General features: G+C 47.4%; 1 protein-coding gene across 4 annotated transcripts in view; it reads left to right on the top strand.

Annotated features, from left to right (window-relative positions):
- LMBR1 (limb development membrane protein 1) overlaps nt 1-26,993 on the top strand; it is a 592,458-nt gene that overhangs the window by 541,193 nt on the left and 24,272 nt on the right. For all 4 annotated transcript variants that reach the window (XM_063921898.1, XM_063921896.1, XM_063921899.1 and 1 more), the window contains one exon: nt 21,189-21,265. In XM_063921898.1, coding sequence (XP_063777968.1) covers nt 21,189-21,265 — 77 coding nt within the window. The remainder of the gene's footprint in view (nt 1-21,188; nt 21,266-26,993) is intronic.

The following is a 26,993-nucleotide window of genomic DNA, read 5'->3' as shown; positions in this document are numbered from 1 at the left end:
GCACTCTGGCATCAAGAGTAAGTGCGATGTCCATATCTGCCAGAAGATGTTTATGGACACGACAGTGGTCAGGTGATGCAGATTCCAAACGGCACATGGAAGTATTGCCGTATAAAGGGGAGGAGTTATTTGGGGTCGGTCCATCGGACCTGGTGGCCACGGCAACAGCTGGAAAATCCACCTTTTTTACCCCAAGTCACATCTCAGCAGAAAAAGACACCGTCTTTTCAGCCTCAGTCCTTTCGTCCCCATAAGGGCAAGCAGACAAAAGGCCAGTCATATCTGCCCAGGGATAGAGGAAAGGGAAGAAGACTGCAGCAGGCAGCCCATTCCCAGGAACAGAAGCCCTCCACCACTTTTGCCAAGTCCTCAGCATGACGCTGGGGCCGTACAAGCGGACTCAGCTGCGGTGGGGGGTCGTCTCAAGAGTTTCAGCGCGCAGTGAGCTCACTTGCAAGTGGACCCCTGGATCCTACAAGTAGTATCCCAGGGGTACAGATTGGAAGTTCGAGACGTCTCCCCCTCGCAGGTTCCTGAAGTCTGCTTTACCAACGTCTCCCTCCGACAGGGAGGCAGTATTGGAAACAATTCACAAGCTGTATTCCCAGCAGGTGATAATCAAAGTACCCCTCCTACAACAAGGAAAAGGGGTATTATTCCACACTATATGGTGGTACTGAAGCCAGACGGCTCGGCGAGACCTATTCTAAATCTGAAATATTTGAACACTTACATACAAAGGTTCAAATCAAGATGGAGTCACTCAGAGCAGTGATAGCGAACCAGGAAGAAGGGGACTATATGGTGTCCCTGGACATCAAGGATGCTTACCTCCATGTCCCAATTTGCCCTTCTCACCAAGGGTACCTCAGGTTCGTGGTACAAAACTGTCACTATCAGTTTCAGACGCTGCCGTTTGGATTGTCCACGGCACCCCGGGTCTTTACCAAGGTAATGGCCGAAATGATGATTCTTCTTCAAAGAAAAGGCATCTTAATTATCCCTTACTTGGACGATCTCCTGATAAGGGCAAGGTCCAGAGAACAGTTGGAGGTCGGAGTAGCACTATCTCAAGTAGTTCTACGACAGCACGGGTGGATTCTAAATATTCCAAAATCACAGCTGTCTCCGACGACACGTCTGCTGTTCCTAGGGATGATTCTGGACACAGTCCAGAAAAAGGTGTTTCTCCCGGAGGAGAAAGCCAGGGAGTTATCCGAGCTAGTCAGGAACCTCCTAAAACCAGGAAAAGTGTCAGTGCATCATTGCACAAGGGTCCTGGGAAAAATGGTGGCTTCTTACGAAGCGATTCCATTCGGCAGATTTCACACAAGAACTTTTCAGTGGGATCTGCTGGAAAAATGGTCCGGATCGCATCTTCAGATGCATCAGCGGATAACCCTGTCTCCAAGGACAAGGGTGTCTCTTCTGTGGTGGCTGCAGAGTGCTCATCTACTAAAGGGCCACAGATTCGGCATTCACGACTGGGTCCTGGTGACCACGGATGCCAGCCTGAACGGCTGGGGAGCAGTCACACAAGGAAAAAATTTCCAGGGAGTGTGATCAAGTCTGGAGACTTTTCTCCACATAAATATACTGGAGCTAAGGGTAAATTTATAATACTCTAAGCTTAGCAAGACCTCTGCTTCAAGGTCAGCCGGTATTGATCCAGTGGGACAACATCACGGCAGTCGCCCACGTAAACAGACTGGGCGGCACAAGAAGCAGGAGGGCAATGGCAGAAACTGCAAGGATTCTTCGCTGGGCGGAAAATCATGTGTTAGCACTGTCAGCAGTGTTCATTCCGGGAGTGGACAACTGGGAAGCAGACTTCCTCAGCACGACCTCCACCCGGGAGAGTGGGGACTTCATCGGGAAGTCTTCCACATGATTGTGAACCGTTGGGAAAGACCAAAGGTGGACATGATGGCGTCCCGCCTGAACAAAAAACTGGACCGGTATTGCGCCAGGTCAAGAGACCCTCAGGCAATAGCTGTGGACGTTCTGGTAACACCGTGGGTATACCAGTCGGTGTATGTGTTCCCTCCTCTGCTTCTCATACCTAAGGTACTGAGAATTATAAGACGTAGAGGAGTAAGAACTATACTCGTGGCTCCGGATTGGCCAAGAAGGACTTGGTACCCGGAACTTCAAGAGATGCTCACAGAGGACTCATGGCCTCTGCCGCTAAGAAGGGACTTGCTTCAGCAAGTACCATGTCTGTTCCAAGACTTACCGCGGCTGCGTTTGACGGCATGGCGGTTGAACGCCGGATCCTAAGGGAAAAAGGCATTCCGGAAGAGGTCATTCCTACCCTGGTCAAAGCCAGGAAGGAGGTGACCGCACAACATTATCACCACATGTGGCAAAAATATGTTGCGTGGTGTGAGGCCAAGAAGGCCCCACGAAGAAATTTCAACTCGGTCGATTCCTGCATTTCCTGCAAACAGGAGTGTCTATGGGCCTCAAATTGGGGTCCATTAAGGTTCAAATTTCGGCCCTGTCGATTTTCTTCCAGAAAGAATTGGCTTCAGTTCCTGAAGTCCAGAAGTTTGTCAAGGGAGTACTGCATATACAACCCCCTTTTGTGCCTCCAGTGGCACTGTGGGATCTCAACGTAGTTCTGGGATTCCTCAAATCACATTGGTTTAAACCGCTCAAATCTGTGGATTTGAAATATTTCACATGGAAAGTGACCATGATGTTGGCCCTGGCCTCGGCCAGGCGAGTGTCAGAATTGGCGGCTTTGTCTCACAAAAGCCCATATCTGATTGTCCATTCGGACAGGGCAGAGCTGCGGACTCGTCCCCGGTTTCTCCCTAAGGTGGTGTCAGCGTTTCACCTGAACCAGCTTATTGTGGTGCCTGCGGCTACTAGGGACTTGGAGGACTCCAAGTTGCTAGATGTTGTCAGGGCCCTGAAAATATAGGTTTCCAGGACGGCTGGAGTCAGGAAAACTGACTTGCTGTTATCCTGTATGCACCCAACAAACTGGGTGCTCTTGCTTCTGAGCAGACGATTGCTAGTTGGATGTGCAGTACAATTCAGCTTGCACATTCTGTGGCAGGCCTGCCACAGCCAAAATATGTAAATGCCCATTCCACAAGGAAGGTGGGCTCATCTTGGGCGGCTGCCCGAGGGGTCTCGGCTTTACAACTTTGCCGAGCTGCTACTTGGTCAGGGGCACACCCTGGCTGAGGAGGACCTGGAGTTCTCTCACTCGGTGCTGCAGAGTCATCCGCACTCTCCCGCCCGTTTGGGAGCTTTGGTATAATCCCCATGGTCCTGACGGAGTCCCCAGCATCCACTTAGGACGTCAGAGAAAATAAGAATTTACTTACCGATAATTCTATTTCTCGTAGTCCGTAGTGGATGCTGGGCGCCCATCCCAAGTGCGGATTGTCTGCAATACTTGTACATAGTTATTGTTACAAAAATCGGGTTATTATTGTTGTGAGCCATCTTTTCAGAGGCTCCGCTATTATCATGCTGTTAACTGGGTTCAGATCACAGGTTGTACAGTGTGATTGGTGTGGCTGGTATGAGTCTTACCCGGGATTCAAAATCCTTCCTTATTGTTTACGCTCGTCCGGGCACAGTATCCTAACTGAGGCTTGGAGGAGGGTCATAGGGGGAGGAGCCAGTGCACACCACCTGATCCTAAAGCTTTTACTTTTGTGCCCTGTCTCCTGCGGAGCCGCTAATCCCCATGGTCCTGACGGAGTCCCCAGCATCCACTACGGACTACGAGAAATAGAATTATCGGTAAGTAAATTCTTATTTTCTGCCATAACCTTGGTGAAAATCCTCGGAGCCGTGGACAGACCAAACGGCAACGTCTGAAATTGGTAATGACAATCCTGAACAGCAAACCTCAGATAAGCCTGATGTGGAGGATATATAGGGACGTGTAAGTAGGCATCCTTTATGTCGACCGACACCATAAAATCCCCCTCCTCCAGACTGGAGATCACTGCTCGGAGAGATTCCATCTTGAATTTGAATTTTTTTAGATAGAAATTGAGGGATTTTAGGTGCAGAATCGGTCTGACTGAGCCATCCGGTTTCGGGACCATGAACAGGCTCGAATAAAAGCCTTCCCCATGTTGTGACGGGGGTACTGTGACAATGACTTGATTTTGACACAGCTTTAGTATTGCAGCGCATACTACCTCCCTTTCTGGAAGAGAAGCTGGCAAGGCCGATTTGAAAAATCGGTGAGGGGGCACGTCTTGAAACTCCAATTTGTACCCTTGGGCTACTATTTATAATATCCAAGGATCCAGGGCCGAGCGAACCCAGACCTGACTGAAGAGTTGGAGACGTGCCCCCGCCGGTGCGGACTCCCACAGAGGAGCCCCAGCGTCATGCAGTGGATTTGGTAGAAGCCGGGGAGGACTTCTGCTCTTGGGAACTTGCCACAGCCTGTGACCTTTTTCCCCTTCCCCTTCCTCTTCCTCTCGTAGCAACGAAGGAAGAACCTCGTCCTTTTTTGTATTTATTGGGCCGAAAGGACTGCATCTGATAGTGGGGCGTTTTCTTTTGTTGTGCAGGAACATAAGGTAGGAACGATGACTTACCCGCTTAGCCATAGATACCAGGTCAGTGAGGCCGTCACCGTCACCAAACAAGACACTACTGTTAAACGGCAGAGACTCCATATTCTTCTTAGAGTCAGCATCAGCATTCCATTGATGAATCCACAATGCCCTCCTAGCCGAGACTGCCATGGCATTGGCCCTTGATCCCAAAAGGCCAATATTCCTTGCAGCTTCCTTTAGATAAGCTGCAGCGTCCCTGATATGACCCATTGTCAAAAGCACGCTATCCCTGTCCAGGGAATCTATATCAAATGACAAGTTATCTGCCCACTTTTCAATAGCGCTACTCACCCATGCCGATGCAACAGCAGGCATGAGCAGTGTACCTGTAGTGACATAAATGGATTTTAGTGTATTTTCCTGCTTACGATCCGCAGGATCCTTTAGGGCTGCCGTGTCAGGAGACAGAAGCGCCACCTTTTTGGACAGACGCGATAGAGCTTTGTCCACCGTGGGGGTTGTCTCCCACTTTTCCATGTCACCAGAGGGGAACGGATATGCCACCGGAATTCTCTTGGGAACCTGTAACTTCTGGTCAGGATTTTCCAAAGCTTTTTCAAAAAGAGCGTTCAGTTCATGAGAGGGAGGAAACGTCACCTCAGGTTTCTTTCCCTTAAACATGCAGACCCTAGTATCAGGAACAGCAGGGTCTTCCGTGATATGTAATACGTCTTTTATCGCCACAATCATGTACTGAATGCTCTTAGCCAGTTTAGGATTCAATCTGGCATCACTATAGTCGACACTGGAATCAGAGTCCGTGTCGGTATCTGTATCTGCTATCTGGGTAAATGAACACTTCTGTGACCCCAAGGGGGTCTGAACTTGCGACAATGTATCCTCCATGGATTTTCTCCATGTCTAGTTCTGAGACTCAGAGTTATTTTAATCTCTTATTCAACCGAGCCACATTTGCATTCAAAACACTCAACATATTTACCCAATCAGCCGTCGGCGGTGCCGACACGGTCACTTCCACAGTCTTTTCCGTCTCCACTCCAGCCTCCTCCGGGGTAGAGCACTCAGCCTCCGACATGTCGACACACGCGTACCGACACCCACAACCACACTGGGGCTATAGGGGACAGACCCACAGCAAAGCCTGTTAGAGAAACACAGAGGGAGTTTTGCCAGCTCACAACCCAGCGCCTATCCCGGTACTGAAACGATTAAAATAATACCTCAGACCTGTTAGCGCTCTTATACTAATAAAACAGCACCAAAATACTGTAACACTCCCCCCACCCCCCGGTTTGCACCATGTTACTTGTAAAGCAGTGTAGGAGGTCAGGACCAGCATCTCTGCAGCTCTGTGAAGAGAAAATGGCGCTGATTAGAGCTGTGAGGGCTAAGCCACACCCCCTTAATGGCGCGCTTCAGCCTCAATATTTTTCAAATCTTTATACTGGCGGGGGTCCGGTTTTAGTGCCCAGGCACTGTAAGCCTCTTTTGCCAGTCTATTTATTGAGGTTTCATGCTGCCCAGGGCGCCCCCCCCCCCCCTGCACCCTGTAGTGCCGCTATGTGTGTGGGAGCATTGCGCGCAGCGCGGCCGCCGTGCGGTACCTCAAAGCCGTCACTGAAGTCTTCTGATCTTCTTCTACTCACCCGTCTTCTGACTTCTGAATCTACAAGGGGGGTGACTGCGCGGCTCAGGGATCGAGCATCAAGGCGTACCTAGCGATCAGACCCTCTGGAGCTAATGGTGTCCAGTAGCCTAAGAAGCAGAGCCTTGAAACTCACAGAAGTAGGTCTGCTTCTCTCCCCTCAGTCCCACGATGCAGGGAGCCTGTTGCCAGCAGGCTTCCCTGAAAATAATAAACTTAACATAAAGTCTTTTTCTGAGAAACTCTGGAGAGCTCCTCAGAGTGCATCCAGTCTCACTGGGCACAGAATCTAACTGGAGTCTGGAGGAAGGGCATAGAGGGAGGAGGCAGTTCACACCCCTTTGAAAGTCTTAAAGTGCCCATGTCTCCTGCGGATCCTGTCTATACCCCATGGTTCTTGAAGCATCCCCAGCATCCTCTAGGACGTATGAGAAATATATATAGTAAGGTTGAATAAATCGGTGTAATAGACACAGAAATATCTATGGATGTCTTGTTCATAGCTATATTTCCCTCAGACCCCTCGGGGTCGAAAACAGGTTATTGTGTCCAGTTACTACTCCCTTATACCGACACAGATGCTAATTCCGGTGTCGACCATAATATTTCCTGATGAGAAAAAAAAGAACATTTAGTACATGATTAGTGCATAATAAGGACGTATTAATGTCACTGTGGACCCTGCTGTTCCGAACAAAGGGGTCTATGTGTGTATATATGTATATATTTGTATGTGTATATATATATATATATATATATATGTGTGTGTGTGTGTGTGTATATGTTTTTATATATATATATATATATATATACATTTATAATACTGCTGAAGTAACATTCTTCATTCTCATGTGCTGAACGCTCTGTTTGAGTAGGTCTGGGTCAGCCCTGACGAGATGATTTCAAATCCTCAAGAGGATTCCTATTGTTTGTTCTTTTCCCGCCGCGGATAGAATACAGTGGGTGTCAACCCCTTTTCTGCACGGGTCCCTGTCACAAAGCCAGCGGATCATATGTAGGAAGCTACGTTATGTTCTAGTTATGTGTCCACGTGTACGTCAGTTAGACCTGCCATTACATGCGCATGAGGGAGTAGTAGTAATCAAAAATGGTCTGTTGCCTGGTCATCCGTTATAGATACCCTGTGGAGTGATGGGATACTCCTTACTTTGGGTCATATCAAGGACGCTGCAGCATGCTTTCGTGTGACTGCAAGGGATAGAGGACTCTTGGGTTCGCGGGCCGATTCCATGGCGGTCTCGGCTAGGAGGGGCGTTATGGATTCACCAATGGAATGCTGAGGCTGACTCCGAGAAGATATGGAGTCTCTTCCCGATGAAGGTGAAGCCTGGTGTGGTGACGGCCTAGTTAATTTGATCTCGGCAGATGCCGCTGGTAAGTCTACCTTCTGGGCGTATGTTCCCTCACAACGGATGATGACGCATAATTGTCGGATGCAGTCATGTCGTCCCAATAGATACGGGTTCCCCTTTTTTCTTTGCAGGTAGAGGAAGGAGAAAAGGGAAGAGGTCAGCAGCCTCTTCAAGGTCACAGGAGCAGAAATCATCCTCTGTTTCTGCCAGATCCACCGCATGACGCTGGGACTCTCTTGCTGGAGCCCACATCGGTGGGGCCACGTCTTTAACTTTTCAGTCGGTCCTGGAACGGACTTGGACCCGTGAGTTTTACGAATAGTGTCCCAAGGGTGCATACTGGAGTTTCAAGACGTTTTCCCTCACCAATTCTTCATTATTACCGATTCTCCTCCGGACGGGGAGGTAGTATGCGACGCAACACAAGAGTTGTGTCAGGATCAGGTCATGGTCTCGGTGTATCCTGTCACAATAGGGAGAAGGCTGTTATTCAAGCCTCTTCGTGCTCCCAAAGCCAGACGGCTAGGTCAGACCAATCCTAAATCTGACATCCCTTAATTTCTATTTAAAGAAATTCAAATCCAAGATGGAATCTCTCAGGGCAGTGAGATCCAATCTGAAAAAAGAATAAAGGAGGTCTAATTACATTTTCCTCCGCATTAGATTTACCTGAGGTTTGCTATTCAGGATGGTCATTACCAATTTCACCAGGGTGATGGCGGTAATGATGGTTCTCCTTCTCTAGTACGGAGTCACATTTATCCCGTACTGGGACGGTCTCCTGATAATGGCGAGATCAAGAAACCAGTTGGTGCAAAACGTTGCACTCTCCCTGACAGTTCTTTAGCAACAGGGTTGGCTCCTGAATTTGCCAGAATCACTGATGGCCCATCGACGCGGTTGTCGGTTTTGGGAATAATACTAGATACTGCAGAGTTTTTTTTTCCAGTGGAAAAGGCTCTGGAGATCCAGAGTCTGGTCATACAAATTCTGAGATCAGTTGGAGTGTCAATCCATCAATACATTAGAAAAGATGGTTGCGGCCTACAAGGCCATTCAGTTGGCAGGTTCCTTGCCAAGGTGTTCTAGTGGGTCCTATTGGACGAGGGGTCTGGTTCCCACCTACACATGCACTGGAAGATAATCCTGTTGTCAAAAGCCAGGATTTCGCTCCTGTGGTGGCTCCACGCATCGCACTTACTAGAGGGACGCAGGTTCGGGATTCAGGACTGGGTCCTGGTAACCACGGATGCTAGTCTCCGAGGCTGGGGAGCTGTCACTCAAGGGAAAAGCTTCCAAAAATATGCTAAAGTCGGGAAGCCTGCCTTCACATGCTGGAATTGAGAGCCATTTACAACGGCCTTCAGCAGGCGGTACATCTTCTTCAAGATCACCCCGTGCAGATCCAGTTGGATAAGGTAACTGCAAGGCGGAACAAAAAACAGAGCGGAAATGGCAGAGGTGACGAAATTCCTCCTCTGGGCAGAAAGATATGTAAGGGCTATGGCGGCAATTTTCATTCCGGTGGACAACTGGGAAGCATGCTTTCTCAGCAGACACGATCTCCGTCCGGGAGAGTGGGACCTCCACCAAGAAGTATTCACAGAGGTGACAAGTCTTTGGGGAGTTCCTCCAGTAGACAGGATGACTTCTCGTCTCAACGAGAAGCTTCAGAAAAATTGTTCCAGGTCAAGAGACCCTCAGCAATAGTAGTAGATGCTCTGGTGACCCAGTGGCTATTCCGGTCAGTGTATTCCTTCCACTTCCACTGATCCCATAAGTTCTCGGGATAATAAGAACAACGGTTCAGGCAATTTTCACTGCCACAGACTGGCCATGGAGAGCTTGGTGCCCAGATCTTCAGGAGTTGCTCATTAAAAGATCCTGGGCCTTTTCCTCTTCGTGTTCCTAGACTTGCCACGGCTACATTTGACGGCATAACTGTTGAGCGCCGAATCCTACCCCGAAAGGGTATCCCCAAGGAATTCATCCCCACTCTTATTCAGGCCAGGAAAGGAGTAAAGTCTAAACATTACCACTGTTTTTGGAGAAAATATGGGGGTCATTCCGAGTTGTTCGCTCGTTGCCGATTTTCGCAACGGAGCAATTAAGGCAAAAATGCGCATGGTACGCAGCGCGCATGCACTAAGTATTTTAGCACAAAACTTAGTAGATTTACTCACGTCCGAACGAAGAATTTCATCGTTGAAGTGATCGGAGTGTGATTGACAGGAAGTGGGTGTTTCTGGGCGGAAACTGACCGTTTTCTGGGAGTGTGCTAAAAAACGCAGGCGTGCCAGGATAAAACACAGGAGTGTCTGGAGAAACGGGGGAGTGGCTGGCCGAACGCAGGGCGTGTTTGTGACGTCAAACCAGGACCGAAATGGGCTGAGCTGATCGCAGTGTAGGAGTAAGTCTCGAGCTACTCAGAAACTGCTAAGAATTTTCTATTCGCAATTCTGCTAATCTTTCGTTCGCAATTCTGCTATGCTAAGATACACTCCCAGAGGGCGGCGGCCTAACGTGTGCAATGCTGCTAAAATCTGCTAGCGAGCGAACAACTAGTAATGAGAGCCAATGTGTCTTGGTGTGAATCCAAGAACGTTTCAACAGAAGTGTTTCAGTTAGGGCATTTTCTCCGTTTCCTACAGGTTGGGGGAAATGCAGACTGCAGTTGGACTCCATTATGGTCCAGTTTTCAGCATTGGCAATTTTCTTTCTGAAACCATTAGCTTCCCTTCCAGAAGTTCAGTTTTGCGTGAAAGACGTGTTGCGCGTCCAATCTTCATTTGTGCCTCCAGGGGCACCTTGGGATCGTAATGTGGTGTTGCAGTTCCTTAAATCACATTGGTTTGCACCTTTCCGGAAGGTGGAGTTGAAATTCCTCACTTGAAAAGTGGTCATCCTATTGGCCTTGGCATCTGCAAGGCGGGTGTCTGAGTTAGCGGCCTTGTCTCACAAGAGTCCTTATTTGATCTTCCAGGAAGATGGAGCTGAATTGAGGGCACGTCAGCAATTTCTACCGAAGGTGGTTTCCTCTTTCCAGATCAACCAACCTATTGTGGTGCCTGTGGCTTCTGACGCCTTCGCTCAGTCAAAATCTCTGGATGTAGTCAGAGCTTTGAAGATTTATGTCGCCAGAGCAGCTCAGATTAGGAAAACAGCGGCTCTGTTTGTCCTGTATGTTCCCAACAAGGTTGGGTGTCCTGCTTCCAAGCAGATCATTGCATGCTGGATCTGGAACACCATTCAGCACGCTCATTCCACGGCTGGATTGCCATTACCGGTATCGGTGAAAGCCCATTCTACTAGAAAGGTGGGCTCATCCTGGGCGGCTGTCCGGGGGGGTCTCGGCATTGCAACTTTGCCGAGCAGCTACTTGGTCGGGGTCAAACACATTTGCAAAGTTCTACAAGTTTGACACCTTGGCCAATGAAGACCTTAAGTTTGATCAATCGGTGCTGCAGAGTCATCCGCACTCTCCCGCCCCGTTCTAGAGCTTTGGTATAAACCCCATGGTTCTTGAAGTGATCCCAGCATCCTCCAGGACGTATGAGAAAATAGGATTTTAATACCTACCGGTAAATCCTTTTCTCTTAGTCCGTAGAGGATGCTGGGCACCCGTCCCAGTGCGTACTGTATCTGTAGTTATTGGTTGTGGTTTCACACAGGTTGTGTTACGGTTTCGTCAGCATAGTGCTGAAAATTCTACATGCCGTTGGCTTGTATTCTATTGAATGCCACGTTCTGCGGCATGCTTGAGGTGTGAGCTGGTAAGATGCTCACCGTGGTTTAACAATAAATCCTTTTCCTCTAAATGTCCGTCCCCCTGGGCACAGTTTCCTTACACTGGAGTCTGGAGGAGGGGCATAGAGGGAGGAGCCAGGTCACACCCTTTGAAAGTCTTAAAGTGCCCATGTCTCCTGCGGATCCCATCTATAACCCATGGTTCTTGAAGTGACCCCAGCATCCTCTACGGACTAAGAGAAAAGGATTTACCGGTAGGTATTAAAATCCTATTTTTTATTATTTTGCTTCTTGTACATTTGTTAAGGTAAACCTTAAAATATATAAATAAACACAATAAAAAAAAGTTACCTGGAAAATAAAGTCAGACCGTGAGCACTTAATGCTTAGGGTGGGTACCCACTACGCCGATATCGGCATGATATGTAGTTTCTGGCCAAATCAGAACGATATTGGGCAGTGTGTATACTCAATTGCGCACTCCCGCGGATCGCATGCGATATCATGCGCTGCCTGGTATTGTACATCGCAACGTCATTCCACACACACTTGCAGTATGCAGAGTCCCGTAGGGTGTCAGATCGGCAGAGACGCATCACTCTTAAGTGTTCTGTCATCGCTCATGATGACAGAGCCATCTTAATACACCTGTTCTTCATTCTGTGTATGTCAGTCTTTTAAACAAAGTCTTTCATGACCATAATAAAGGTCTCAGTGCAGAATAAGATAAAACTTTAAAGAAAAGTACAATGAAAATAACTGCTGATTATAACTCGGAAATCCTTTCTCTTTATTGTAGCATTATACACCATTCACCCTTGAAACCATCCTGTATTTGTTTTTTTGTAGCGACAAAAGAAAGTTCCTAGTTTTTGCGTTTTATATAATAACAGCATGGAAGGCATTGAATTTCTTTGTAAAATAATCTTTAGACTTTTTGTGTGTGTGTGTGTGTGTGTGTGTGTGTGTGTGTGTGTGTGTGTGTGTGTGTGTGTGTGTGTGTGTGTGTGTGTGTTAAAATTTACCACTGAGCTTTTTGCTTGTCGGTTTTGTTTTTGTAAAAACCTGCACAGGTGTAAGGAACAGATCAATGAAACAAGCTGTTGTCTGCCTTTACGTTTTTGGCATCAGTGGCACACTCTCTTTTAGAACATGCCCTAGATTTTTTTTACTTTTTTGTTTTTGAGGATACCTGCACAATGGATTTAGTGGATGTCTCAAAGTCAGAAAACCTGGATTCAGGCCAATGTTCTGTAAGAATCATTAAAGTAATTTTTGAGAAGTAATAGTGCCTTCCCTTGGTAGTTTGACATTCTCAGGCATTTTATGTAGTCATACTTCTTGTTAAAAGGTGCAATAACATTTTCCTACAGTCAATAGATAAATGTATACAAATACTATCTAGCTTTTTACAAAGGTGTACCTTATGCTGGACACAATTATTGAGCAGGTATGAGCACAATTACACAATCAGGTATTGAGCAGGAGGAGTTAGTGAAAGAGAACTGAGCACAGTTCAGTGGGAGGAGCACGGGTCAGGGGCACAGCATGGGGTGTGGAATGACATGTTGGAATTCATTCTGTTGATAGTCCAGGATCAGAATTGGCAGCAGGGGTACAGGAGAAATCCCAACTTGGCCCCACTGCCTTAAAGGCATACCACCTCCTCTAGGGGACATGTTCCAGGCTTTTCACTCACATTATACATTGTAAAACTTTGAGCGGGTCAGTTTCCTGTAGAGCAGGACCACTGGTGAACATGAGTGCTTGGAATGGCATTGTAGCTCTGCATTCGTTCACTAACCTACAATTAAGTCATCTCAGAGCTTTGATCATTTATTTTACATTGCCATATATTTAACCTATTTTAGGCTTAATGCAGTTTTGGGCATAGCACTTATTGACTAAATTAATGGTGGCACCGCTTCGGATGATTACAGGTAAAACAGATCAAATAATGGGAAGTTTCCTGAAAGTGGAGAACCCTTTTTGAAGGAATGCAAGACATATGATCAAAATGTGTTGTCTAATTTAAAAGATCTCTACTAACAAGATTCATAATTATTGCTGTGTGTTCCCACACTTTGGTTAGACAATCCTCTGACGTGCTAAGTTGGGGAGTTCAAGGTATTTTGTTATCAGCCATTTTCTGCAAAAGGTTTCTAAAACAGTGGAGGGTATGGTTTCTTTCAGTGGAATTTCTTATAGGGAGGAAAACAGCTTGAATAGTATACGCACCCTTAAGCTGTCACTTCAAATGTAAATAACTATAGTGGGAAGTTTTAACATGTAATAAAGAAATATGGAAAAAATGTGAATTGGTAAGGAATTATGATAATCAGCAATGTTGTCAAATTAATTACTACACATGTACTTGGTTGAAAATCATGAAAACAAGAAATGTTGGGTATTCTAAAATAAGCAGATCTAGAATCTCCAGAGGAAATGTCCATACAGAAAAATACTGGTGGTCAATGCTATCTACAGCTCGGAGGTCTCCAGAGTGGCTATTTAGGGGTATATTTACTAAAGTTAACAATCAGATTGTACTTATTTATTTAGCACCTCTTAGAAGATAATAGCTAGAATCTGATTGGTTGCTAATAGCCACTTTGGTAAATATACCCCCCAGTCTTACTTGACCAGGAGTCTGAGCTGCATTCAGCTGCTTGTAATTAGTGCCCCACATAACCTCAAAAGCACTACTTATAAGCAGCTTATATTAAGGTGCGTGCACACTGGCCGATAAATTGGCAGTTCTTTAGAATAGCCAATATTTCTCTTACGTCCTAGAGGATGCTGGGGTCCACTTTAGTTCCATGGGGTATAGACGTGTCCCTTGGGAGCCATGGGCACTTTAAGAGTTTAATAGTGTGGGATGGCTCCTCCCTCTATGCTCCTCCTACCATACTCAGTTTAGAAAATGTGCCCGGTTGAGCCAGTCCAGCTAGGGGAGCTCTTAGGAGTTCTTTTAGTTTTTTTTTTTTTTTTTTAAGAGTTAGGCACAGGGAGGCTGCTGGCAACAGCCTCCCTGCTTCGTGGGACTTAGGGAGGGAGTAGTGTCCAACCCTCTGAGGTTAATGGCCACTATCTCCGCTGACAGGACACTGAGCTCCTGAGGGTGATGATCGCAAGCCCCCGAGGCAACCGCTCACTCCCGCAGCATGCCGCCACCCCCTAACAGAGCCAGTAGACGTCGGTGGTGACTAGGTTGCCGGCGACCCAACAAATGGGGAACCGGTGAGAATGGCGGCATCAGGGTAGGAGCGCAGCGCTGTAGCTGCGCTCCGGAGGGCTCAGAGACCATGCTGTGCGGCGCTGTGAGGGGCGCCCTGGGCCAGTGCGATACCCTTAAAACTGGTCATCTGGGCTATCAGGGAAGGTATTCTACTGCTAGCAATGTGTTTTACCTCAGGCCAGTATAATCTTAAAGTGTGGGAAGACGCGCCATGACAGGGGGCGGAACTTCTCCTCAGAGCGGATCCAGCAGCTCACCAGCACCATTTTCTCCCTGCAGATCATACACAGAGACGCTGACAGGGAGTGCTGACCCTCCACATAACTCCAGCTATCCTGTGCGGTACCAGGGGTTATAGAAGAGGGGGAGAGAGTGTTATTCACAATTTGACACTGTGTAGTCTATTAAGGTTGCACAGTCAGCGCCAGGTCTTTTATTATATAACTGCCTACTGGGACGCTCTGTGGGTGCTGGCTCCATTAACTCTGTGTCTCTCTGAAGGTACTTGGGAAACTGTGTCTGACATTTTCCTGTGTGTGTGGGTTTGTACATATTTCTCACATTACCATGTCCATGGACTCTGTGTCTTGTGCTGCAGAGTATGTATCTTCCCCAGAGGAATCCATTCCATGTACTCAGGAATGTAATATCATGTCTCAGCCTTCTGAATCAGAACCATTGTGGGTGGCTTCAATTAAGGGAATGATATCCCAGATTTCATCTAAGATTGCTCATACTGAGACAGACTGAATCACAGGTTTTCAGAAAATCTGTAGAGGTTTTGTCTGGTGCTGTTCCCTCTACCTCCTCAAACTCCCCTGGTATATGCCCAAAGGAGTATGCTCTTGGCCAAATTATGCATGTCGACACAGATACCGACTCTGATACGAGAGACTGTGATGGGGATATGCGGGGGGGGGGGGGGGGTGGAGTGAGGCATCCCTTGCAAAAGGGGTGCATCTCATGATTGAGGCCACTAGGGATGTGTTACACATTACTGACAAAGCACCTGAGCAGCTTGAGGAGGCTTACTTTACAGACAATAAGAAAGCCTCCCTGACCTTTCCTGCGTCTTAAAGAATTAAAAGCATTATTTGAAAAATCCTGGGAAAACCCGGAGAAAAAAATTCCAGATCACAAAAAGGGTTCTTGTTGCTTTTCCCTTTCCTGAGGAGAATAGAAAAAAGTGGGAAAACCCCCCTATAGTAGTCGCATCTGTATCTAGAATGTCTAAAAAGGTGATTTTACCTGTCCCTGGGTCTACCGCTTTGAAAGAACCGGCAGACCGCAAGATTGAGACTATGCTCAAATCCATTTACACTGCTGCAGGCGTGGCGTTAAGGCCCACTATTGCCTGCGTTTGGATTTCTAAAGCCATAGTAAAGTGGTCAGGCACATTACTTGAGGAATAAGATTCTGAGGAATAAGATTCTCTGGATAGAAGTGACATTGAAAGGTTTTTACGTCACATACAGGATTCTGCGGGTTTCATGGTGGAGGCCATGAAGGACCTGGGTCATCTGAATGCAAGGACGTCTTCCATGGCTGTCTTGGCATGCAGGGGACTCTGGCTGCGCCAATGGTCTGCAGATGCGGAATCCAAGAGAAGTGTGGAGAACCTACCCTTCACAGGTCAGGCTCTATTTGGGGAAGCATTGGATGCGTGGATCTCCACGGCACTGCGGATAAGTCAACCTTTCTTTCCTCAGCCACTCAGACACCGGAAAAAAAAAATCTACATCTACAATGCAGTCCTTTTGGACCGCAAAGTTTAAGAAATCCAAGCCCCCTTCCACTTTCTTCAGAGGTGGTCGGGGAATATCCAAAAAAACCTGCACCTGCAGGTTCCCAGGAACAGAAGCCTGGCTCTGTTTCCTCAAAATCCTCAGCATGACGGTGGACTTCCCAGCCTGGAGAGCAGGCAGGTGGGAGCGAGACTCAGACTTTTCAGTCACGTCTGGATATCATCCGGCCTGGGTACAGAAAATTGTGTCCCAGGGGTACAGACTGGAATTTCAAGAGCTCCCACCTCACAGATTCTTCAAATCAGGCTTACCAGCTTTGCTGACAGAACGGGCTATCCTACAGGAAGCCATTCAAAAATTAGAAAAGGCAAATGTCATTGTTCCAGTTCCACCTCATCTGGAAAGCAAGGATTACTATTCAAACCTATTTGTGGTACCGAAACAGGATGGTTCGGTCAGACCAATTTTGAACCTGAAGTCGTTAAACCCTTATTTGAGGTAATTCAAGTTCAAAATGGAGTCTCTGATAGCAGTGATCTCAGGTCTGGAGGAGGGGGAATTCCTGTTATCCCTGGATATCAAGGATGCGTACCTCCACATTCCGATTTGGCCGCCACACCAGGCTTATCTCAGATTTGCACTGTTGGACTGTCACTATCAGTTCCAGGCACTGCCATTCGGCCTCTCCACGACACCGCGGGTGTTCAAGGTGATGGCAGAGATGATGGTACTCCTCCGCAGATGGGGAGTGAACATAATTCCATATCTGGACGATCTGCTGATAAAGGCATCGTCCAGGGAGAAGTTGTTTCAGTCCATTGCTCTCACGACTCGACTGCTCAGGGATCATGGATGGATCCTGAATCTTCCAAAGTCACATTTGGAGCCGACAAGGAGATTGTCTTTCCTGGGGATGATCCTCGACACGGAAGTGCAGAGGGTGTTTCTACCGGTGGAGAAGGCATTGGTGATACAAACAATGGTCCGGGATGTCTTGAAGCCTGCCCGGGTATCGGTTCATCAGTGCATTCGCCTTCTGGGGAAGATGGTTGCCTTCTACGAGGCTCTACAGTACGGAAGATTTCATGCACGGTCCTTCCAACTGGATCTTCTGGACAAGTGGTCCGAATCTCACCTGCACATGCACCAGAGAATTCGTCTGTCGCCGAAAGCCAGGATTTCACTCATACGGTGGCTACAAATGCCACCCCTTCTCGAGGGCCGCAGGTTTGGGATTCAGAACTAGATCTTTCTAACCACGGATGCAAGTCTCAGAGGTTGGGGTGCTGTCACCCAAGGGGAAACCTTCCAAGGAAGGTGGTCAAGTCTGGAATCCATTCTTCCGATAAACATTCTGGAACGAAGAGCATAGTACAGCGGTCTTCTACAAGCGGCACATCTTCTGCAAGATCAGGCCATTCAGGTTCAGTCGGACAATGTAACGGCGGTGGCCTACAAAATCCGACAGGGCGGAACGAAAAGCAGGGCTGCAATGTCGGAGGTAACAAGAATCCTCCTATGGGCAGAAAGACACGTTTTGGCTCTGTCAGCAATCTTCATTCCAGGAGTGGACAATTGGGAAGCGGACTTCCTCAGCAGACACGATCTCCATCCGGGAGAGTGGGGCCTCCATCCGGAGGTGTTCACAGAGGTGACAAATCTTTGGGGTGTACCTCAAATAGACATGATGCTCTCCTTGCCTCAACAAGAAGGTTCGGAGGTACTGTTCCAGGTTGCGAGACCCACGGGCAGTGGCTGTGAACGCCCTGGTAACTCCGTGGGTGTTCAAGTCAGTGTAGATGTTCCCTCCACTTCCACTCATCCCAAGAATTCTAAAACTCGTAAAGAAAACAAGAGTCAAGGGATCCTCATTGCTCCGGACTGGCCAAGAAGAGCTTGTTACGCGGATCTTCTAGAGTTACTGCTGGAAGATCCGAAGCCTCTTCCTCTTCGAGAGGACCTTCTGCAACAAGAGCCATTCGCTTATCAAGACTTACCACGGCTACGTTTGATGGCATGGAGGTTGAACGCCGGATCTTAGCTCGGAAGGGCATTCCGGCCCAGGTTATTCCTACCCTGATACAGGCTAGGAAAAGAGTAACGTCAGCACATTACCATCGCATGTGGAAAATGTATGTCTCTTGGTGTGAATCCAGGTAGTTTTCTATGGTGAAGTTTCAACTTGAACGGTTTCTACTCTTCCTGCAAGCAGGTGTGGATGTGGGCCTGCGTTTGGATCCATAAAGGTACAAATTTTGGCCTTATTCATTTTCTTCCAGAAACAATTGGCTGCCCTCCCTGAGGTTCAGACTTTCTTGAAAGGGGTTCTGAACATCCAACCACCCTTTGTGCCTCCTACGGCACCCTGGGATGTTAACGTGGTGTTGTAGTTCTTGCAATCAGATTGGTTCCAGCCTTTACAGGAGGTTGAGGTCAAGTTTTTTACTTGGAATGCTGTCACACTGTTGGCGTTAGCATCTGCTAGACGTGTGTCGGAATTGGGGGCTTTGTCCTGTAAAAGCCCCTACTTATTTTTCCATGAGGATAGAGCTGAGCTAAGGAGGCGTCAGCAGTTTCTTCCAAAGGTTGTGTCGGCTTTCATATCAACCAACCTATTGTGGTGCCAGTGGCTACTGACTCCTCTATTCCCTCTAAGTCCTTGGATGTTGTAAGGGCTTTGAAGATCTATGTGAAGAAGACTGCTCGTCACAGAAAGTCGGACGCTCTGTTTGTCCTTTATGATTCCAACTAGGTTGGGTTGCCTGCTTCTAAGCAGACGATTTCTCGCTGTCCAAAATCTGTTAAGGCCCACTCTACTCGTAAGGTGGGTTCTTCCTGAGTGGCTGCCCGGGTTGTCTCTGCTTTACAACTTTGCCGAGCGGCTACTTGGTCAGGGTCGAACACGTTTGCTAAGTTCTACAAGTTCGATACTTTGGCCTCTCAGGACCTAAAGTTTGGTTAATCAGTTCTGCAGGAGCCTCCGCGCTCTCACCCCGTACTGGGAGCTTTGGTACATCCCCATCGTACTAATGTGGACCCCAGCATCCTGTAGGGCGTAAGGGAAAATAGGATTTTAATTACCTACCGGTAAATCCTTTTCTCGTAGCCCTTAGAGGACGCTGGGCGCCCACCCAGCGCTTCGTTTTCCTGCAGTAGTTCCTTGGTTCAGTACTGCCTTGTTACGTGGTTAAGTACTGCATTGTTACTTGGTTAAGTACTGTTTCAAGCTGGTTGGCTTGGTTTTCTGTTATGTGTGAGTTGGTGTGAATCTCACCACTATCTGTGTATTTCCTTCTCTCGAAGTATGTTGGTCTCCTCGGGCACAGTTTCTAGAGTCTGGTAGGAGGGGAATAGAGGGAGATGCCAGCCCTCACTATTAAACTCTTAAAGTACCCATGGCTCCCAAGAGACCCGTCTATACCCTATGGTACTAATGTGGACCCCAGCATCCTCTACGCACTACGAGAAAAGGATTTACTGGTAGGTAATTAAAATCCTATTATCGCGGGTCCATCGGCCAGTGTGTACCAACGATATATCTGTGAACGCTGTCATTCACAGACATATCGCGTCGGGCCTGCAGCACACACAATGACCAATATATCTACAGATATATTTGTGCATCGTTCTGTGTGTACGGGCATTCAGCCGACCGCCTGTACACATGCTGCACCCGCCAGCGCTGAATGACAGCTCAACTGGTATGTAAATGCCAGGCCAGTTCGTGACGTCAAAAATATACAATGAATTGGCGCTCCACAATTATACATCACCCAAATAGACTCTAACGGCCGCGTACTCCATGGAAGGACTTTTCCGATTGCTTCACACTATTTATCATTTGACTGCATCGATTTTAGGCATTGTCCTAAACCATCTCTATTTCACCTGTGTGTTTCTATCAAATTCCCACCGCTGCACACGGACATTCAATGAGCGGCACGGCTGCCTGTACATCCACTGCATCGAGCCGTTGCACACCCGGATCAGTACAGCGTCTACATTTGCAAGACTTCTACTCATCCGACAGATTAAAGTTAACAAACAACAGGAGAGATTGGCCTTCACTCAACCAGCACCCTTTGGTTAACTTAACCTCAGTTTTGTGCCGGCGGCTCCATTTCCACCACTGAGCCGCTGCCCGCTCAGCTCAGCTGAGCTGCTTTCTACATCACAGCGGGGCTTATATGTGTTCAAGGAGAGGAGAGACCCTATTCACCTTAATATCACCAATCCTTCACTGTTACATAGGTACCTCTCAGTAGTCTCTCAATATAATTGTCTTTCAGCCTGTGGACGCACGGCTGAAATAACACTTCACTCACACGAGCGCTCTTTCAGTATTTACAAAGTTTTTTTTTAAAGACTTTCATTATTACATACTTATTTTAGAATATTCGACTGCAGTCAAAGCATTTATTTCCTATACATGATTTTTTTTCACTAATACCATTTTGTATTAATTTTACTCCGCATCCAGGCTATTTCATTGTATATTTATGTGTTATATGCATTATTAATAGGATATATTGTTTTATTAATAAATCTATTTATTAGACTTTCAGCGCTCCCACTTTCTTTCTTTTTTACAGTTTGTGACGTCGGTCACGTCGGATCGGGCAGTGTTTATGCACAACACACTGCCCGATCCGCCTGTAGCTATAACTGCAGATATATTGATCTCAGATATATCTGTCAGTGTGTACCCAGCATTATACTGTAAATGGGGCAAAAAAAAAGTTTCTTGCTGTTGTACTTGGAGAATAGCTGATTCCTTGAACACCTAAATAGATGCAAAAGTCATTTTTGAATGATTATAACTTGAGAATTCAGTGTTTAACATACCTGAATATTCTGTAAAATATTTTGTTTTCCCAGGGTCCAGGTATCATTGGAAGCGCATCGTTATTCACATTTGGATTTCTTGGAGCGACTTTAGAAATCCTTTTAATTTTGTATCCTTTTCTACGTGCAGATGTGTGTGTTCCTGATTAGCAGAGCTTGTGTTTGTGATATGTCCAAGACTGTTATGCTACACCGTCTTTAGTTATGGTCTCTTATTATAAGAAGAGAAATAATAATGGTACTTCTCCTAGAGTAGCTATGGCTTGACAAACGGAGTTAGAGAATTGAAGCGGAAATTAAAATCTTTCAGTTAAAATCAAACCGACCATTGCCTTTGCCTTGTAAATATCTCTCCTTTACCACCTCATTTGGACTCCCAGTAAGCTCTACTGTCAGCGATTACTATGATGGGTATACCCTTGTCCTCATTCTGTACAAAGACCCTGAAGCATATGTAACCTACTTCTGCCCCCACCCTCTCACATCATGTCTTACTTGGCTTTTTTTCATCTGTACCATTTCTCTAAACCCACTGCCTCCTAAACATTCCAGCCTGCATAAGAGATCATTGTAGAATGACGTACACTCACTTCCTGTCTTGTTAGCCTTCTTTCACTAATCTCTCCTCTCCCGTCCAAGTGATCTTCCAAACCAGCAGGACATTGCCACCTGCTTTAGGCACCTTATCACCTACCAAATTAACTTGCCCACATTCATCCAACACTGCCTTGGCACATGATACCTGCCATAAGCCACTCATTCTCTTTTATGAAAATGAAAGAAATCTGGTTTATATTTGTTTGTTTATTTTAGTATTTCCTGAACTGCAAATGCCATCTTATACTCTGCCTTCATCTTGTCTAAACTTACTTCTGGGCCAATATCTTTAGAAGCCTCAAAAGGTCCTTGCCACCAATTTGACTCTGCTTTATCCACATCCACCTGTTCCAGCAATGGCATTTAGTACTTAAAACAATACAGACTACATCAAAGAAGTAAAACAACACAATCAGGCACTACATTGCCTTACACAAGACATTCCACACACACACAATCACTTTGCACCTGCCTGTGATTTTTACTACTTTCAGACTATTGACTCACTGAAGATGAAGTTGTCTCCCTCTTTTCAAACTCCCCTCACAATCTCCACTTCACAGTTGATTTAATCTGTTCTTTCATTCTGGGCACTCACATCATCACTACACTATGGGGGTAATTCTGACTGGATCACGCAGCAGCAGCGATTGTAGTCTGAATCCCTCAGGGCTGCGATCGCCTCTACCTGATTGATAGCCAGAGGCGGTCACATGGCGGGAGGGGGCGTGCCAACGGCGATAGAATGCCATTGGCGGGGGCGCGGTCCAGAAAACGCAGGCATGTCCGGACCATTGTAGAAGCGGGCCACGGCAGCTGCGTGACGTCACATGCAGTCACTGCGCCCCGGGACGCGGCAGGTAGCCCCCTGCCAGCGCGAAGGAGCTGCGCAGGCAGGAGCTTACTCGCCAGATGCAAAAGCATCACCGCTGTGCAATGCTTTTGCACCCCTGCGCGGGGGGCAGAGCCAGACATGTGGGGTGGACTAGCCTTGTGCTGGGCGTCCCCCTGCATGTCTGAGAAAGTGATCGTAGATTTGCTAAATTTAGCACATCTACGATCAGATCTGAATTACCCCCTATGTCCCATTTGACCGAATGATTTAACCATTCCCTCTCAACAGGTAAGTTCCATTCTGCCTGTAAACATATAAGAAACACTCTTTAGCCAATCCCATTGTTTACTGCCCCATTTCTCTTTCTCTCTTCTATCTGTATGCATTAAAATTATTGGTGCACCTTATTTGAAATAGACCATTCCTTTTTGTGAAATGTAACTCCCAACTAAGCACTCTCCAATCTAGGTTTTGTTCAACACACTGAACTATTTGTGGTCAAATGAAGAGCAAAAGGTTTCATTCTATTCCATCTCTCCAATATTCCATCCCATGTCATCTCTCAAAATATTCCATCCCATGCCATCTCTCAAAATATTTCATTTCATCTCTTCAAATATTCCATTTCATGTCATCACTCCAAATATTCCATCCCATGCCATCTCTCCAAATATTCCATCCCATGCCATCTCTCCAAATATTTCATCCCATGCCATCTCTCCAAATATTCCACCCCATGCCATCTCTCCAGATCCTCCATCCCATGCCATCTCTCCAGATCTTCCGTACCATGCCATCTCTCCAGATCTTCCATCCCATGCCATCTCTCCAGATCTTCCATTCTATACCATCTCTCCACATATTCCATCTTTCCTGATATTCCATTTCATGCCACTTCTCGTCTGAATTTTCAGCTGTTGTCTAATCCGTACGCCTGCAAATGCTCTATTCCGTGGCATTGGTTAGACAGGAGTCTTCTAGTTTTCATCATACTTATGCATTAACTACTATTATGAACCCTTCACTCACCTGATTTTATAGTTATTGTGCATGTTGGTAGCAGGGTATCTTTATTTTTATTTTTTTCTGCTGACTTCCCGCACCTTCCCAATTCCAGGTGACATCGGTGGTGAGTACACACCGGGGACCCCGCCAGGGGGGTCCCCGGTTCAAAGTGCGGCTGACCACGGGAGCGGCGTACGGGACCCTCCCTGGGGGGTCCCACTAGGATCCCCCGTTTGTACACTGGCACAGAACTGCTTAATTAAGCACTTTGTGTGAGGTTTTAAGCTTATTTGGAGACTTTGCCAGTATAAATAATATGTACAACTCCGGCACCATTGGAGGGGGCGGAGCTTCCTCAGAGCGGGACTAGCGGCGTTTAGTCGCCTTCCTCTGCTTACAGCAGCCATCAACAGCACACACTCAGCTCTTCTTGCCTCACAGACACGCTGGAAACTGGTACAGGGTGTAGCTAAGGGGTAGAGCTGCTTGTGTACTCTATTCTGAGCCTATTTAGGACTCTATTTTGTTAGTGTTACTATGATTTACAGAGCTGACAGTCTCACTGGGGCTGTGCAGCTCAGGGTGTGCTGGTATTCTCCCTCTCTCTGTGTCTCCTCTCGCATACAGTAGGGCAGGCTTGCATTATTACTGTCTGTGTGTATGTGTATGTTTTTGTATTTACTGTAAAATATGGGTAAGCACAAGCTGTGCAGTGTCTGTCACACCAGATTCTCTCCATTATCTAATGACTCTGTTTCCTGTGAGCAATGCAGTTAATCTTCACAAATGAATGAAGAGGTTGGGGTAGAGGGTACAGAGCCCTACTGGTTAGGGTCTCTTAAAACTATGATGTCAGACACTGTATGTCATCCCAGCTCACTGCTAATGTGCAGAAAACTCAACTACTGCAACAAGCTGTTGCAGATTTAGCTGCTTGGGCTGATGCACCCCCCCCCCCCCCCCCCCCCGCCCCCCCTCTCTCATGCAGGTCCCCAGAAGCTTGGTTTACCTGCTCTGCTCTCTGATACAGATGATGGGGATGACCGGGATTCCGATTCTACTCAGGGTTTTGAACCTCTCATTTTGGCTTCCTCTAGAGGACGCTGCTTCACAGCAGTCGTTTTTCTTTGTACAAAACAAGCCCAATGTCACTTTCCCTGAATCTCCAGAGTTAGATGACTTATTCAAGTTGGCCTGGAAAAATCCAGACAAAAAATTTCAAGTGTCCAAAAAGTTTTTGCGCACTTGCCCATTTGCTCCTCAAGGTAGAAAATTTTGGGAGGAACCCCCTGGGGTGGATGTCTCTGTCTCTCGCCTGTCTAAGAAGGTGGTGCTGCCTGCCCCGAACTCCTTTACTTTGAAGGATCCTGGGGATAGAAAGATAGATTGGTCATTGCGGGTTGCTGGATGACCCATGCCATTCATTCTTGGGCTACGCAAATTCAGGGGGGCCTCTCGGGGGATATGCCCTTAGTTACCATGGTATCCCTCCTGAAGCACATTCAGGACAGTACCCGTGTCCTCTGTGATTCCCTCAAGGAGATGGGGAACATTAATACTCGGATATCTGCCATAGCAGTGTCGGCACGCAGGGCCTTATGGTTGCGTCAATGGTTTGTGGACGCAGAATCCAAGCGTCGTGTGGAATCTCTCCCCTTTTCTGGGGAATGGCTTTTTGGGGTTGAGTTGGATACCTGGATTTCCAAAGTTACGGCTGGGAAATCCACATTTCTCCCCTCTGGGGCCCTACCGGGAAGACGCTCCTATCCGGGGCCGTCTGTCCAGTTCTTTTGGTCTCACAGATTTCAATCAAAGGCCAGAGGTGCCTCCAATACGGCCAGAGGCACCAGAGGTAAGTGCAGAAAACCTGCAAGCACCAGTTCACAGGAACTGTCCACCGGTTCTGCTTCCACCAAGGCCTCAGCATGACTGTGCCCACTCCGAGGGGATATCGAGGTGGGAGCTCAACTGCGTCACTTCATCAGCATCTGGGAGACTTCCTGCCAGGATGCCTTGGTCAGAGAGCTCGTTTCACAGGGTTACAAGCTGGAGTTTGGCAGTACTCATCCCCCACCCCTCCCCCCAAAGATTTTTCAAATCAAGCTTACCAGCTTTGGAGGATATGCAAGTTACTTTACAACAGGCTATCCAAAAATTGGCCCAGCCCCACGTCATTGTTCCAGTACCAGTACCACAACGCGGCAAAGGGTGCTGTCAAACCTGTTCGTGGTACCGAAACCGGACGGTACAGTAAGGCCCATTTTGAATCTGAAATCCTTGAATCCGTATTTGAGGGTGTTCAAGTTCAAAATGGAATCCCTGCAAGCAGTGAGGAACGGGAATTTATGGTCTCCTTGGATATCAAGGACGCCTATCTCCATATTCCGATTTGGCCGCTGTACCTTCGATTTGCCCTGCTGGACGATCACTTCCAATTCCAGGCGCTACCCTTCGGTTTGTCTACAGCCCCAGGGTATTCACAAAGGTGATGGCAGAGTTGATATTCCAATTCCGGGTCCAGGGGGTCAATGTGGTCCCTTATCTGATGATCTTATGATAAAGGCAAGATCCTGGGAGCTTTTGTTGCTCCATATCGACCATACCATCCATCTTCTGTCAGACCACGGGTGGATCCTCAACTTACAGAAGTCCCACCTGGAGCCAACTCAGGCTCCTGTTCCTGGGTATGTTGTTGGATACTGTGGCCCAGAAGGTGTTTCTACCAGAGGAAAAAGCGCAAATACTTCAGGAAATGGTCCACATGGTGCTCTGACCTTCTCGAGTGTCCATCCATCTTTGCATAAGATTGTTGGGAAAGATGGTCGCCTCCTATGAGGCGATCCAGTATGGGAGGTTCCATGCCAGAACGTTTCAGTTGGATCTCCTTACCAATTGGTCCGGATCACATCTGCAGATGCATCGGATGATTCGGCTATCACCTCAGTTCGGGATTTCCCTCCTGTGATGGCTACAGTCCTCCAATCTCCTGGAGGGACGGAGTTTCGGGATTCAGGATTGGACCCTCCTCACGACGGATGCCAGTCTGCGAGGATGGGGAGCTGTCACCCAAGGGGCGCAGTTCCAGGACAGGTGGTCAGCCCACGAGGCCCTCCTTCCGATCAATATTCTGGAACTTCGGGCAATCTACAATGCTGTGCTTCTGGCCTCCAGTCGGACAACGCCACGGCGGTGGCATATATCAATCGACAAGGAGGGACAAAAAGCAGAGCCTGCATGCGAGAGGTGTCAAAGATACTCCTCTGGGTGGAAAGAAACGCAAAAGCTATGTCTGCAATCTTCATTCCGGGTGTGGACAACTGGGAGGTAGACTTCCTCAGACGTCACGATCTCCATCCAGGGGAGTGGGGCTCCACCGTCTGGTGTTCCAACAAATCATTGAT

The sequence above is a fragment of the Pseudophryne corroboree genome, chromosome 5 (genome assembly GCF_028390025.1).
Source record: "Pseudophryne corroboree isolate aPseCor3 chromosome 5, aPseCor3.hap2, whole genome shotgun sequence".
In the NCBI taxonomy this organism is placed as follows: domain Eukaryota; kingdom Metazoa; phylum Chordata; class Amphibia; order Anura; family Myobatrachidae; genus Pseudophryne; species Pseudophryne corroboree.
Note: the sequence above shows the minus strand (reverse complement) of the source record. Positions and strands in the feature narration are given on the sequence as shown.